The following is a 16,041-nucleotide window of genomic DNA, read 5'->3' as shown; positions in this document are numbered from 1 at the left end:
AGGGCCACAGCCTCAGCCGCCTCCGACCCGGGAGTGATGACTCCCAGGGTTCAGGACACAGATTGGTCTCCTCCGCCCCTCCAGAGAAACGAGATACCGCCGCACCTGGGGCAGACCAGCCCTCCCCATCTGAGCAAGGGGACTCCCCTCCTGAGGACGCAGACCTGTCCCTGTGTTAGCTATGCACACTAACTCCCCCACACCTGGGGACGCACAAAAATACCCTTCCCCTGGTGGGGAGAGGTGTCCTTTCTCCGGGGCTCAGATTCACACACGTTTATCGGGAGAGTCCGGACCGCTTCCCAGGGGCTTGGGTTGGGCGCTCGGGTCCGACAGGGCCGTCCGAGAACTGTGGGTCCACTCCGCCCCGCCCCGCCCCGCCGGCCCAGTGCCCCGCCCCGCCCCGCCGGCCCAGTGCCCCGCCACTGCTCCCCAGCCGGCCCTTCCGCCTCACTCAGCCGTGCAGCAGAGCGGGCCTAGCGCGGACCATGGAGCGCACAGCAGCGGGCAAGGAGCTCGCCCTGGTAAGGGGACCTGGGGTCCCAGGATCCTACATCCCTGGCGACCCCAGGATCCAGAAACTCCAGGCTCCCAACCGTACCTTTGAACTCTCTCCACAAATTAGGCTCCTTTGAACAGCCTGGGGGGTTCCTACCTCGGGCCTCTGGGCCCCTGACCCAGTGAAATGGCTGGTTCCTTTTCGCGGGGAGTCTCTGAAAGCATCTATGGGAGAGATCATAGACAGACTCCTTGAGACTGGACGCCAAAGTGCCAGCCCATCCTTCCAAGGACCAGAGAGGAGGGTACCCGCGGCGCCGAGGGATTTCCCTGAGCCTGGGCCGGGAAGGGAGGATGAAACTAGAGGGCCCAGGCTTGAGTCCACTGGAGAGGTGGGCAGTGGTCCCGGGACCCTTCCCTCCGCCGCGTCCTGAGCCCGCCTCCGTGTCCAGGCGCAGCTGCAGGACTGGGGAGAGGAGACCGAGGACGGCGCGGTGTACAGTGTCTCCCTGCGGCGGCAGCGCAGTCAGCGTTCGAGTCCGGGGGCAGGGCCCCAGGGCACCCAGGTGAGGAAGGGGTAGGAGGCTGGGGCGGGGCGGAAGGCGACCAGGTGAGGCGGCGTTGAATGGAGGGGCGGGACTGGGGCCCGAAGGAGGGGCGGGGCTTAGAGGCGACCTGGTAAGGATGGAGTGGGGTTTAGGGGCGGCCAGGTGAGTGGGGTAGATGAGGAGGCGGGGCCAGGTGAGACCGCGGTGCTCAGCGGGACCTGGGGACTGAACTGGATGGCTGGGCTTAGGTAAGCCAGGTTTAGTGGGGCGGAGCTGGAAAGGGAGGAGGGGTCTTTAGAAGCGGCCGGGCGAGGGCAAGGTGGGGCGAAGAGCTCGGGAACGCGCCAGTGAAGCGAGGCGGGAGAGCTGAGAGCAGCCTGGGGGTAGGGATGGGGGTGGGGCTTTGGGGGGTGGGGGCGACCGGCGAATAGAGCAGAGGGCGGGCGCAGCCTGGGCGATTGGGGCTGTTCTGGGCGGGCTTCGGGTGTCGTTTATGCACGGTACAGAATAGTGAACTAAGGGAGCGGGGCAGCAGAAATAGACAGGGTCAGGCGCCAAAGCGGCGCTTCCCAAAGACACATGGGAGGTGGGTGCCGGGGCCCATTCCTCTGTGTCTCACTGGGGTCCCCCTGGCCCGCAGGCCCCCAGCCCCGCGGCCGACACCTTCCTTCATTACCGCACCAGCAAGGTGCGGGCGCTGAGGGCGGCGCGGCTGGAGCGGCTAGTGCGGGAGTTGGTGTCCGGAGACCCCGAGCAGGACCCAGGCTTCGTGCCCGCCTTCCTGGCCACCCACAGGGCCTTCGCGCCTACTGGCCGCGTGCTGGGCCTCCTCCTGCCGCCACCGGCGCCGCCACTCCCGCCCGGGTCAGTACCAACGAGAGATCCTCCAGTGCCCACCCCAGACTCTCACCTGGATGCTCGATCTACTCTCTCCGGAGCCCTTCCCCTCCCCCCAGAACCTTCCTCCTAAGTCCTCTCCAGCCCTTCCCTTCTTCACCTGATTTGGGTGTGGGGGTGTCTTTCCAGGATAGAAATCAAGAAAACAGAAGGAAGAGATCTGACTTTCAACAAGAACTTGAGGTTTGCCTCCAGTAGGGTGGGGGCGGGGGGGGGAAGGGCAGAGGTCAAAGATCGGATCTGAAATGTAGGAGCTCCCGAGTCTGGAACTGTGGGATGGGCTCTGAGGTCCCACCCCTCTTGGCCAGGGCTGTGGTGTCGGTGCTGGGCTCATGGCTGCGGGACCACCCTCAGGATTTCTGGGATCCCCCTGCCCACTCGGACCTAGGCAGTGTTTGCAGCTTTCTGGGCTGGGCAGCTCCATCCGGGGCTGAGGCCCGGGAGGCCGAAAAGCTGCTAGGAGATTTCCTGAAGGAGGCTGAGGCAGAGCAGGAGGAAGAGGAGCAGTCCCAGACACGGGCAGGTGAGCGGGCTGGGGGCGTGATAGTGTCCTGAGCAGGCATTCTCCCTCCCCCAGGGACATTCTCCCCTCTGGAAGATCTACAGATCTTGGGCAAGGTCCTTAGCCCTGTCTGAGCCTCAGTTTCCCCACCCGTAAAATGAGGATAATAACCCAGTATTGTCATTTATCCCTCACCTCCCCCACCCAACACATGACAACTATAAAGATGTTCCATCATGGGGTCAGGATATCTTGTTTTGGGCTACAAATCATCCTATTGCTACTTGCCTTAGGAGCCACAGAGACCTAGGTTCAAATCCCAGTTCTGCCATTTGCTGACTGTGCGACCTTGAATAAGTCACTTCACCTCTCTGAGCCTGTTTCCTGGGGGCAATGACAGTACTGACCACATTGGCTTCGTTCATTCAACAAATAAACTGTTGATAGGAGCTCCCTGTTCCCTGGGGAAGACAATTGGTGGACAAGTAAATAAGTAATGAGGGCTTTGCAGGCAGATTCTTTACTATCTGAGCCACCAGGGAAACCCAAGGAAGGCATGGCAAATAGTATTATTTTCATTATTGTTGGATGTCAGCAAATTATCTGATCTTTAATAGAAAAGTTTGCCAAGAATTTCCTGGAGGTCCAGTGGTTAATACATTGCACTCGTGTGCAAGGATGCAGGTTCAGTTCCTCATCAGGGAACTAAGATCCCACATGCTGAGCTTGCCAACCTCTGTTGTAGAGAGCTTTGGAAGGAAGGAAAAATATCCACATACTTCATTCAAACCTTTGTTCAACTGTCGCCTGCTCAGATGTGCATTCTCAGATCTCCTCCCAACAGATACAGCCTCCCACTCTGAGTCCTTTTACCTGCCTTATTTTTCTTCATAGCATCCATTTGTCATGTCCCCAACTCTGTCCCCAGAGTCAGTTACAAGATGGGTTTATTTATTAAATAATTGCATCCTGCTTATAAAATATCATCTTTCACCCGTCTGTGTTTGATCTGATCCCTATCACAAAAGCTTCATAACCTTAATCCATTCTTTAATCTTTAGACTAATCTGGCCACATTTCTCTCTACTTTACAAAGTAGCAGCCACTTCTCTCTCCTAGAGACGAAGTTTCAGCTATTTAAATATGTTTTATCCCTTCGGCTTCTCTCTTGGTTACTAAATATCTTTCTTCCTTTGCCTTCAAGATTTCTCCAGCTTATTCCCAAGTCATCCAAGCTGCACAGACTAGTGAGGTAGCTACTAGCCCCATGCGGCTATTGAAATTGAAGTTAATTAACATTAAATAAAAATTAGAATCCGTTCTTTGGTCACACTAGCCACATTTCTAGTGCTCAGTAACCACATCGGGCAGCACAGATAGAAAATATTTTCACCACTGCAAAAAATTCTATTGAAAAGGCTAGCCTAAACTGTGAGTATTTGAGGTCAGAGAAGGAAAATGAACATTTATTGAATGCCAACTGTATGCCAGGCTCTGGGAACTTTAACATGTTTATTTGGGGGTTACTTTTTACCATGATTTCAAACACATACAGAAATAGAGAGTAGTGTAAAGAACACTCACACACCCCTCACTTATTTTCAACAATTATCAATTTAAAAATATTTATTTATTTGGCTGCACAGGGTCTTAGTTGTGGTACGCAGAATCTTCAGTCTTCCTCGGGGCATGCAAAATATTTAGTTGTGTCAGATGAACTCTTAGTTGAGGCATGTAGGATCTTGTTCTCTGACTAGAAATCAAACACAGACCCCTGCATTGAGAGTGCAGAATCTTAGTCATTGGACCACCAGGGAAGTCCCTCCTATGCTCACTTTAAAACTAATATTTTGCAATACCACCTGTCCAAATATGAAATGAACAACAGGTAATTAACTGAACTTAAAAAAAATAATACAGTGCAACAGTAATAGGAAGGAGAAAGAAGACAAAAGCAATTTACACAGCAGTGTTGGTATGTCAGTGTCTGGGCATGGCTCGCTAGAAGACATAATGGAGTTGACCAGTGCCTTCACCTGCCATAGCATCACAGTGAGTATGGAAACCACAGACTAATGCAGGGGAGTGTACCAACGACAAAGATGCTGTAGCACAGATGTTAGTGACATCGATTTCCAAAATGGTGGACACTTGTAATTTCCATATAAAACAAAGTCCAGGCTCTCACAGTCCTTGCATTCCTGGAGCCAAAATGATTAGTGTTTATGAGCAAGACTGGGCTTCCCAGGAGGCTCGATAGTAAAGAATCCGTTTGCCAGTTCAGGAAACACAGGTTCAATCCCTGGGTTGGGAAGATCCCCTGGAGAAGGAAATGGCAACCCACTCCAATATTCTTGCCTGGGAAATCCCATGGGCAAAAGGAGCCTGGCAGGCTATGGCCCACGGGGTTACAGAAGAGTTGGACACGACTGAGTGCCTAAATAGCAACATGAGCAAGATAGTTGGGTTCTAGGTGCAGATTATTGTAAATAGGTTTTTTAAGGACACAAATTTGGAGGGACATTTGGAGGCTGGGTGTTAAACGATTCTTCACTATGCATGTCTGGATTTCCAAAGTGTCCCCTAGAGGGCGCCACCATTGACCACCCCCCACCCCGCCCCCCTCCCCCCGACCTTGAGAAAAATAATTTATATTTATTGAGTACTTTATAGGAGTCTGGTATGCGTGATCTCATTTGATTTTTTTGATCCATACTTTAGATGAATTAATAATGAATTAATGTGTTCACACTTGGACACTTGAAAAAATAAAGCCAGATGAGGAAACCAAGGCACAGAGAGGTTAAAAACTTGTTTTAATTCACACAGCTAGCCCAGTGGATCAATTTGGATTCGAACTTGGGACATTAAGACAATGTCTTAACCTTCCCTTAACCAGATGGTTGGGCTTCCCTGGTGGCTCAGTGGTAAAGACTGCCTGCCAATGCAGGAGATGTAAGAGACAAGGGTTCGATCCCTGGGTGGGGAAGATCTCCTGAAGAAGGGAATGGCTGCCCGCTCCAGTATTCTTGCCTGGAGAATCCCATGGACAGAGGAGCTTGGTGGCCTACAGTCGGACTGAGCGTTTAAGCTCACCTAGTCAACGCTCCCTCAGGACCCCCTGGGACTGCCCAGATCCTCTGCCCAGACTCCCCGGTGGGCTGCCTGGAAAACGAGGAGGGCCTCGTGTGGGAAGGCCCTGAGCTTCTGGACTTCAGTGTAGACGATGTGGCGGAGCAGCTGACCCTGATGGACGTGGTGAGTATCAGAGCCGGCCCTCGCGGGCAGGGGCTGGGATAGGGGACGGGTATTGGGTTGGGGAGGGAGGAGGAGTTGGAGGGGATCCCTCTGAGCTCAGATTCCACCCTCCTCCACCCCCTGCTCAGGAGCTCTTCTCGCGCCTGCGGCCCTTCGAGTGCCTGGGCTCCGTGTGGTCGCAGCGGGACCGGCCGGGGGCGGCAAGCATCGCCCCCACTGTGCGCGCCACCGTGACCCAGTTCAACACAGTGACCGGCTGCGTGCTGGGCTCAGTGCTGGGGGAACCGGGCCTGGCCGCCCCGCAGAGGGCGCAGCGGCTGGAGAAGTGGATCCGCATAGCTCAGGTGCGTCTCTGGCGGGAGAGTGGGGGCAAGACATGCGCGAAGCCGACGCTCAGTGAAGGAGGCTGGGGGCGGGCGGAAGGCCAAGGACCGGTCTCTGGAAAAGCAGGAGGGTTGAGGCTGGGAGGTGCCTAAGGGAAAGTCCAGCACGTGGCCTTGAGCCGCAGAGGGTTCAGTTCAGTTCAGTCGCTCAGTCGTGACCGACTCTTTGCGACCCCATGGAATGCAGCACGCCAGGCCTCCCTGTCCATCACCAACTCCCTAAGCTGCTCATCTCATCTTCTGTGGTCCGGTCCCCTTCTCCTCCCGTCTTCAATCTTTCCCAGCACCAGGGTCTTTTCTAATGAGTCAGGTTCTTCGCATCAGGTGGCCAAAATATTGTAGCTTCAGCATCAGTCCTTCCAATGAATTCAGGACTGATTTCCTTTAGGACCGACTGGTTTGACCTCCTCGAAGGCCAAGGAGTGGCCGAGTACTCCGTGCTGGTTAAGGAATAATAAGGGTGGGACGATGGGTTTCCATTGTAGCTCAGTTGTATGGGCTTCACTGTAGCTCAATCTGCCTGCAGTGCAGGAGACCCTGGTTCGGCTCCTGGGTCAGGAAAGTACCCTGGAGAAGAAAACGGCAATCCACTCCAATATTCTTGCCTGGAGAACTCCCATGGATAGAGGAGCCTGGCAGGCTACAGTCCATGGGGTCACAAAGAGTCAGACAGGAGTGAGCAACTAAACCACCACTACAAGGATGGGATGGGTGTACTGTGGAAGGAATAGGCTTGGTACCAAGCCAAGAAAAGGAGGTGGAGGTCTTGAAAGAGCCCGGGTGGAGGTGGGGCAGGAGCCTCTGGGTAGAGAGGAAGAGTAGCACTGGGGCTCAGGAAAGGGAGTGGGGGCGGGGCAAGGCAAGGGGGCCAGAGGTTGACACCTGGAGTGAGACTTAGGTTGAGGATGAGGAGTCTGGAACTAGGAGATGCTATGGGTCCATCTAGGGCCCAGGGAGAAGTAAGGAGTGGGGACACGGAAAGCCAAGGTCAGACAAAGGGTACGGAGAGGTAGGTCGGGGAAGAGGCCGAATCCGGGTAGCTTGTCAGATGTGGGGCGAGATGTAAGGGTTTGACCTGGGGTCACAAGTCACGGGATCAAAGGTGGATCATACTTGGGGATCAGGCAGGTGTGAGGTGTGACCAGCACCCCATCCACCCCGCCCCCCAGCGCTGCCGGGAACTGCGGAACTTCTCCTCCCTGCGCGCCATCCTGTCCGCCCTGCAGTCTAACCCCATCTACAGGCTGAAGCGCAGCTGGGGCGCCGTGAGCCGGTGACCAGGGACTGGGGGTGGGGGCGCTGGGGTGGGACCTCTCGCCCACCGCATCCCCGCTCTGACTCTTCCCATGGCCACCCGTGACTCCTCTCCTGTCCTCCCCAGGGAACCATTATCCACTTTCAGGAAACTTGCCCAAATTTTCTCCGATGAGAACAACCATCTGAGCAGCAGAGAGATTCTCTCCCAGGTACGGATGGGTGAGGCCCCCACAGATCCCAGGCCCAGGAAAGGGCCATTGCTTGTCATTGTCATAACACTCAGCGTCCTTTCCCATACCTCTCGAGCATGGCCTTCCTCCTGTTTGTAGGCAGCCCTGTGTTTTTTTGCTTCTGCTGCCCTCATCAGAGCTCACACTTGATGGCTGCCTTATTTACTCATTCAACAAATATCAGAAGCTACAGTGAAAAGGTCACTGAAGGTCAGAGTCACGGCAAAGAGTGAAAAAAAAATTGTGCTAAGGACTTGACTTTGATAAGCAAAACAAAACAAACAAAAAAAGTGTGCCAACGAGTCTGACTTACTGCAGGCAAGATTTAGGTTCTGACTGCAATTAGGTGCTGGTTCTTGGGGGTGAATCCAGAATAGAGACTTCCCTGGTGGTCCAGTGGTTAAGACTCTGAGTTCCTGATGCAGGGGACATGGGTTCGATTCCTGGTCGGGGAACTAAGATCACACATACCGCAGCACAGTCAAAACACTGCAGAATAGATGGCACTGGAAGTCTGTTCTTCCGCCAAGAACGTTCTTCCCACCCTCTGCAGGTGTCTCCCCCAGTGTCCCCACCTCTGAGAGGCCCTCCCGATATCCCCCACACCTCCACTCTACCCCCTCTGCCCTTATCTCTGCCTGTCCTTAGATTACACCTCTAATGTGGTTGTTGCTGTTTCGCCATGGCTGATGTCTGCTCTATGAGGCCAGAAATTTTGTCTGTTTTGTTCACTGCTGCCTCCCCAGCACTCCAAACAGTGCCTGGCCCAGAGTAGGTGATAAATAAAGCGAACAAATGTCTCAAATAAGGATGTGAGCTCAAGGAACTCTACATTAAGCACATAGTGTGTGCCAGGCAGTTGCCAGGAGGCTCAGCCACAAAGACACAAACACACTTTCCTCCCCTTGGAGGGCTTCAGGCCCCCTATGGGGACACACACAATTAATTGCCCCAGCAATTATATCACTAATTATCAGGCAGAACAATGCTGTGAAGGCAAAGTTCAGGGCATTGCTTGGGAGGGGTCGCCAGGTACAAAGATTCTCACCTGTGTTATAGGCCAGCCTTGGGGTCCACGGCATCCACAAGCCCCATCTCTCATCATCCGCTGTGGGGTGTGCCTCCTGCTGCTTATCTGCTCTCTCCTCCTCCCCCCTGTTCACTTTCCCTTGGGTATGGCTGTCCTGGAGGTATCTTCCCTGAGGGAGGGGTCAAAGAGACCCTAGGACTACTCAGTGCTTCTCGTCCCCCTCAGTTAGTTCAGTCACTCAGTCACGTTCAACTCTTTGCGACCCCATGGACTGCAATCCGCCAGGCTTCCCTGTCCATCACCAACTCCCAGAGCTTGCTCAAATTCATGTCCATCGAGTCAGTGATGCCATCCAACCATCTCATCCTCTGTTGTCCCCTTCTCCTCCTGCCTTCCCCAGCACCAGGGTCTTTTCTAATGAGTCAGTTCTTAGCATCAGGTGGCCAAAGTATTGGAGCTTCAGCTTCAGCATCAGTCCTTCCAGTGAATATTCAGGACTGATTTCCTTTACGATTGACTGGTTTGATCTCCCTGCAGTCCAAAGGACTCTCAAGAGTCTTCTCTAACACCACAGTTAAAATCACCAGTTCTTTGGTGCTCAGCTTTCTTTATGGGCCAACTCTCACATCCATACATGACTACTGGAAAAACTACAGCTTTGACTAGATGGACCTTTGTTGGAAAAGTAATGTCTCTGCTTTTTAATATGCTGTCTAGGTTTGTCATAGCTTTTCTTCCAAGGAGCGAGCATCTTTTCATTTCATGGCTGCAGTCACCATCTGCAGTGATTTTAGAACCTAAGAAAATAAAGTCTCTCACTGTTTCCAGGAGGCAACTCAGGGGCCCCAAGAGGAGGATGCCCCTGCAGGAAGCCCGTCCTCGGTGAGTGATGTGGTTTGAGATGAGAGACAAGTGGGATGCTGGGGCAGGGGGTGGAGCCTGATGGGGTCACTGATGCCTGAGAGTGACTGGTGCTCTGGGGGCCACAGAAACTGCCCCCAGGCCCCGTCCCCTACCTTGGCACCTTTCTCACGGACCTGGTAATGCTGGATACCGCCCTGCCAGATATGCTGAAGGTCTGAGCCCTGACTCTTGACTCCTTACCCTCAGCACAGTGGGCCTCCTGACCTCTCACCCTTGACCTTGCCCATGCTCCCTGACCCCAGCTCCCTTAGTGCATGGGGTTCCTGATATCCCAGCTCCTGACCTTCATCCTCGAACCCTGACCTTGGAGTCTGAACTGTCTCCAGTTCAGACAAAGTTTGTCCCCAGGGGGATCTCATCAACTTTGAGAAGAGGAGGAAGGTAAGGGGGAGCTGTGGTGGGCAGGGGTGGAGGCGGGGAGGGGGTCGAGGGTTGGGGCAGAGCATGGGCAGAGGTCTCAGAGGCCGCCCCCTCAGGAGTGGGAGATCCTGGCCCGCATCCAGCAGCTGCAGAGACGCTGTCAGAGCTACTGCCTGAGCCCCTGCCCGCCCATCCTGGCCGCCCTGCGTGCCCAGCACAAGCTCAGCGAGGAGCAGAGGTGACAACTTGTGGCCTGGTCTGACAGCGCCTCCCCAACCCTGCCACTGATCCTGGATGACACCCCGGATCCGCACACCCCATGCACCTCCCCAGCTCCCCAGATCCCCTCCTGAGCCTTCACCTCACCCCCCGCCAGCCCGTTACCTGACATTGTCTCCAGCCCAGTCGAGGGCCCTAGTTGCTCTCTGACCCCAAACTTTGACCTCTGACTTTCTTTTCTTTCTTTTTTATGTTTTTGAAAAGTAACTTTCTTTACTTTTGGCTGCTCGGGCTTTTCTGCAGCTGCAGCGAGTGTGGTCACCCTCTGTTTCTGGTGCACTGCGTTCTCATTGTAACAGCTTCTTTTGCTGTGGAGCATGGGCTCTAGGCACACGGGCTTCGGTAGTTGTGGCTCCTGGACTCTAGAGCACAGGGTCAGTCGTTGTGATACCTGGGCTTAGTTGTGCCACAGCCTGTGGGATCTTCCCAGATCGAGGATGGAACCAGTATCTCCTGCATTGGCAGGCAGACTCTTTACCACTGAGCCACCAGGGAAGCCCTCATCTGACTTTTGGACTTCAGCATTTAATGTGTAGCTAGCTGTTCCACTCACCATCCTATCTTTTCTCTTCCCCACCTCTGGCCCTATCTGACCCATGACCCACCTCTGACTCTCTGAGCCCAATCATTGACCCCCAGTTCTGAGTAACTGACTCCAACTTTGACATATATCTGACTTATGACCCCCATTCAGTTGACCCCAATTCAACTGTACCAACTTATTCTATTGAATCCATGACCCTAATCATTGACCCCAGTGATTATCTGACCTTGAACTCTATCCTTGACCCAATCTGACTCCTCAGTCCCACTCTATGAATCCCTGTGTGTCCTGCTAACCAAGCCATCTCATCTAATCACTGATAAGACCCTGAAACTGTAATACCCAAATTTATTACCCTGATCTTGACATTGGGTACCTAATTCCTGGCTGTACCCTCCCTCTACCCCCCCACACACCCAAAACCCAGCTCCTAACTGAACCTAATTCACTTCTCAACCCACCCATCCATCTACATCTTGACCCCTCAGCTATCGCATCTCCCGGGTCATTGAGCCACCAGCCTCCTCCTGCCCCAGCTCCCCACGCATCCGACGGCAAATCAGCCTGACCAAGCGCCTCAGTGCGTGAGTTGCAGGGAGTATGTGGTGGGTGACGTGGGCAGGGATGGGATCTGCTCCCGGGTCTGGGTTTGGTCTTCACGTCATCCTGTTCCCTATTTTCAGGAAGCTGTCCCGGGATAGAGTTTCATCCCCTGGTGGAAGTCCTGGGGATCCCTCATCCTCCACCTCAAGGTGAGCATCCCATCTGATGAAGGGACTGGAGAGGGGTCAGAGTTCAGGCCAGCCACCCCACTTCAGACTCTGTGTCTCCCCCAGTCTGTCCCCAGCATCCCCTCCATCCAGTCCTAGAACCAAGGACCCTCCTACAGGCAGTCCTCCAGCCTCTCCAGGGCCCCAGAGCCCCAGCACCAAGGTACCAAGACTATGTGTACACGTGGGACTGCAGGCACCCAGGGCTGTTTTGTGTGTGTGTGTGTGTGTGTGTGTGTGTGCGCACACACACAGGATTTCACAGCCAGGTATGTGTACAGGAGACCATGAACACAGTTGACTCAGCACTCTGAGCATATATCTGGGAAACTGCATGCATCTCCACGGACCCACTTAAGGGACTGTCCATCACTTATGCTCAGATCTGGACAAGAGCTTCCACTTACCCACAAGGCACTCTGGGCTGCAGTCACTACTTTTGTAAGGATATGTGTTTTCCCAGGAATGGGCTTCCCTGGTGGCTCAGCAGTAAAGAACCCACTTGCGATGCAGGAAATACATATTCAGTTCCTGGGTCAGGAAGGTCCCCTGGAGAAGGGCATGGCGACCCACTCCAGTCTTCTTGCCTGGAGCATCCCATGGACAGAGGAGCCTGGTGGGCTGTAGTCCATAGGGTTGCAAAGAATTGGACATGACTTAGCACAAACATAAGAGTTTGCATAGCTGGAGGGAAAATGCTGGCATGAATAGCCATAGTATCCATGGGCCCTGTGCAGAGCATTTCGTGTTCATGGGCTTGTGCCCATCCAACAAGTGTGAGCAAATGTGGGCACTCGCTGCTCTCAGGTTACACTGGGTTTCTTGTGTGTGAACACGAGTCACATGTCAATTTCTATAACAGCATAAAGGTCTGTATGTGATGGGATGGCATAGATGCGGGCATCTGTGGGATGGGATGGCATAGATACCCTAATTGCACGTCCCCAGGCTCAGGGTATGCAGGAAGATGTGTTGAATACAATGAGGGGCGGGGGCCCTCATGCTCTCCCTGCTCAGCACCCAACCCCACTCTCCACAGCTGCCCCTGAGCCCAGACCTGCCAGGCCCCTGGCCCCTGGCCCTGCCCTTGAGTGGCCCTCATATCTCCCTCCCTGGGCAGCAGGGCTCAGAGGCCCGCGTCATCCGGGTCAGCATCGACAACGACCACGGCAATCTGTATCGGAGCATCTTGGTGAGGAGCTGAGCCTGAGACCTGCTGGGGACAGCCCTGCCCTTGGGGCTTGGGTGGTCATCCCTTACCTGCCAGCCTCTCTTTGCAGCTCACTAGTCAGGACAAGGCCCCCAGCGTGGTCCAGCGAGCCTTGGAAAAACACAGTGTGGCCCAGCCCTTGGTCCGGGACTATCAGCTCTTCCAAGTCCTTCCTGGGGACAGGGGTGAGCAAGGACAGCTTGGAGCCTGGGCTAAGGGGCAGTTGGCTGGGGAGGACGGCAGGCTGACCAGGGTGGTTCTGGAACAGAGTAGGGGTGAGATGCAGCAGGGTGGGGTTAAGAGGCAGAAAAATATTGATGCCTCCCTTAGGTGGGATCATGAGGTTGCCCTAGCTCAGTGTGAGGGAAGAGGGCACCAAAAGTGCCTTCCTAGGATTTATGGGGAAATGAGATTGTCGGGGAACCAGTGGGAGAGGGAGTGTAGAAGGTCATCTGGGCTTCGATCTGTAGAATTGTGAGGTTGTTTGGGCTCAACCTCGTGGAGCACAAGACTGAAGGGAGGGTCTGGGCTTGGATCTGAGGCGAAATGAGTTTGTCCAAGTTTGGTATGGGGACTCTGAAGTTTCTTGAACTTGGCATGGGAGAGGGCCACGTGGTACTGAAATTCAGGGTAGGAAACGAGATTGTTTAATGTAAAGTGAGTAGAAATTGTCTACTTTTAAAGAGAGAGAGGTAACAGGGAACTATATTGAATATCCTGTGACAAACCTTAATTGAAAAAAGTATGTAAAAGCATATGTGCGGGCTTCCGTGGTGACTGAGATGGTAAAGAATCTGCCTCAGTGAAAGAGACCAGCGTTCAGTCTGGGTTGGGAAGAACCCCTGGAGAAGGGCATGGCAACCCACTCCAGTATTCTTGCTTGGAGAATCCCATGGACAGAGGAGCCCGGCAGGCTACAATCCACAGGGCTGCAACACCACTAAGCGACTGACAGTTTCACTTTCTTCACATAGACATATATGTATGAATAACTAAGTCACCTTGCCGAACAGGAGAAATTAACAACACATTGTAAATCAGCTTCACTTCAATTAAACGTTTTAAGAAATGAAAAAAAATACATATAAAGGAGGGAGAGGCAAGACACTGACATGCTAGGGAATTCCCTGGCAGTCCAGTGATTAGGACTCCACACTTCCACTGCTAGGGGCCTGGGTTCGATCCCTGGTTGGGGAACTAAGATCCTGCAAGCTGTGTGGCGCAGCCAAAAGAAAAAAAACGACTGACATGCTAAAGGGATATATGAGGTTGTTCACATGACAAGTGTGAGGGTTGTACAGGCTGGAAGTGGAAAGTCAGAAGTTGTCCTAGCTTATGGTGAGAGCAGCGTGAACTTGGCTGGGAGTCGGCAGCAGGGGAGAGGGTGGGGTGAGCAGGAAGTTGATCGCGGTGGGAGGCCTGACTTTGCTCAAGCTTCCAGTGCAGGTTGTCTAGACTCCAGGGGCAATAGGAGGAGGTTGCCCAGGTTCACAGTGGGGGAGACATGAGGTGGTGCAGGCTTGGAGTGGGAAGTTGTCTAGATTTCCAATGAGAGGGGAATGAGGTTGGCTTAGCACTGGCTGGAGGGGTCCAAGATTGTTCAGGTTGCGTGGTGAGTGGTAGAAGGCTCCCTATGTCCTTTGTGGGGGCAGTGCCAGGTTGTGTGGGCCTTTCACCATCTTCTCCATGCTTGGCCAGAGCTCCTGATTCCTGACAACGCCAACGTGTTCTATGCCATGAGTCCAGCCGCCCCTGGAGACTTCGTCTTGCGGCGGAAGGAGGGGGCCCAGCACACAACCTCAGTCTCCCTACCCCCTCCTCCAGGATATGGGCCTCATGGGCAGCAAGGGGTCTGGCTTCTATCACCAGGAGGTGGGGAGGGGCCTCCTCTATGAAAAGCTCCAATTCCCCAGTAAAGGTCATTGTGCTCCATAACCTGTAACCGCCCCCCTGCCCCCATTTTATTGGACCTCACCTCTCTGACCCTCTTGGCACCAGATCCCTATTCCAAAGACACCAGCCCATGGGGTGGGTGGTGGAGAGCTTCATCTTATAGAAAGGGGTGGGGTGCCAGGGCTCAGACCCTCCCCCAGAGAAACCTTGTAACTATTGGAGACACTCCAAAAGTGGCAAAAATGGATGAAAATAGTGACCAGAGCTATAAAACAGGAGTCAGTCTTGTTTGTTCTGCGCCTATGCCCCAAGTCTACTCTTCATTAGGATAAAAATTTAAATAAGAAAAGAAGGGCTTCCCTGGTGTCTCAGTAGTAAAGAGCCTGCCTGCCCACACAGGAGACACGGGATCCATCCCTGGTCTGGGAAGATCCCATGTGCTGTAGAGCAACTAAGCCCGTGTGCCACAACTACTGAGCATGTGCTTTAGAGCCTGGGAACCCCAACTGCTGAGCCCATGTGCTGCAACTCTGAAGTGTGCAAGCTCTAGAGCCTGAGTCCACAGCAAGAGAAGCCACCACAATGAGAAAGCTGCGCGCCGCAGCTAAAGAGTAGCCCCCGCCTGCTGCCTAAAGAAAATCCTGTGCAGCAATGAAGACCCAGCATGTCCAAAAACAAATAAATAAAAATTAAAAAAGAAAAGAAAAACTAAGAGCCCTCAGAAAGGGGTTGAGTGAGGCATGGCTGACACCAGCAGTGGGTGGGAGTGGGGTTCTGTCACACACAGAGGGTTCAGGACTCTGTCCCTCAACATTGTTGGGGTAATATAATTCTTTCCTGCTGTGTTTATGGGAGAGGGAAGAAATGAAATTCCATCAGGACTTGAGACAAATAACATCATCATGTGAAAAACAATCATAACAACAACAGCAACAACAATAATAATACCCAGTTATGAACTCCCACTCTGCTAGACATCAACTATGGGCTTTACACCTAACTGTATTAATAAGGGCTCTTGCTATTTCAAGTGGTCAAAAACTCAATTCAAACAGGTATGGGCAAAAAAATAGAAATGAATGCCCCTGTAATTGAAAAGTTCCATGGGGCCAGCTGCAGGCACTGTTGGATCCAGGGACTCAAAAGATGTCACCAGGACTTTTAACAGTCTCTTGCCTCTGATTTGCTCTGAGAATGAGACTCTCCATTGACTCCTGAAATCCAATAACCTTCTATGGTTACAGAAACACTGATTTTTCAACTGGCTACCCAGGGTAAAGACTGTATTTCCAGTTTCCCTTGCAGTGAAATGTGGTCATATGATCAAGTCTCAGCCAATGAGTTGTAAAGGGAAAGGATGTGGGTACATTCCAGGCTCTGCCCTTAAAGAGAAGGGGTATGTCCTCTCCTGCCTTTTTTCGCCTTGGGTTGATTAGAATGAAGATATGGAGTGGATCA

The 16,041-nt window shown here is 53.3% G+C and overlaps 1 protein-coding gene across 1 annotated transcript; it reads left to right on the top strand.

Moving 5' to 3' along the window:
• The first annotated feature begins 486 nt into the window (after positions 1-486).
• RGL3 (ral guanine nucleotide dissociation stimulator like 3) lies at positions 487-14,585 on the top strand. The gene is made up of 19 exons (XM_068980203.1): positions 487-524; positions 951-1,064; positions 1,687-1,910; positions 2,073-2,126; positions 2,252-2,466; positions 5,561-5,703; positions 5,832-6,047; positions 7,256-7,359; positions 7,468-7,552; positions 9,432-9,485; positions 9,593-9,679; positions 9,876-9,908; positions 10,004-10,125; positions 11,199-11,294; positions 11,394-11,462; positions 11,547-11,643; positions 12,520-12,672; positions 12,761-12,875; positions 14,389-14,585. Exons 1-19 carry the CDS (start codon positions 489-491, stop codon positions 14,583-14,585), a joined length of 2,214 nt encoding a protein of 737 aa, XP_068836304.1. The 5' UTR covers positions 487-488.
• The last annotated feature ends 1,456 nt before the right edge of the window (positions 14,586-16,041 follow it).

This window comes from Capricornis sumatraensis, chromosome 9, assembly GCF_032405125.1.
Source record: "Capricornis sumatraensis isolate serow.1 chromosome 9, serow.2, whole genome shotgun sequence".
Classification (NCBI taxonomy): domain Eukaryota; kingdom Metazoa; phylum Chordata; class Mammalia; order Artiodactyla; family Bovidae; genus Capricornis; species Capricornis sumatraensis.
This window is presented reverse-complemented; position numbering and strand designations above follow the sequence as displayed.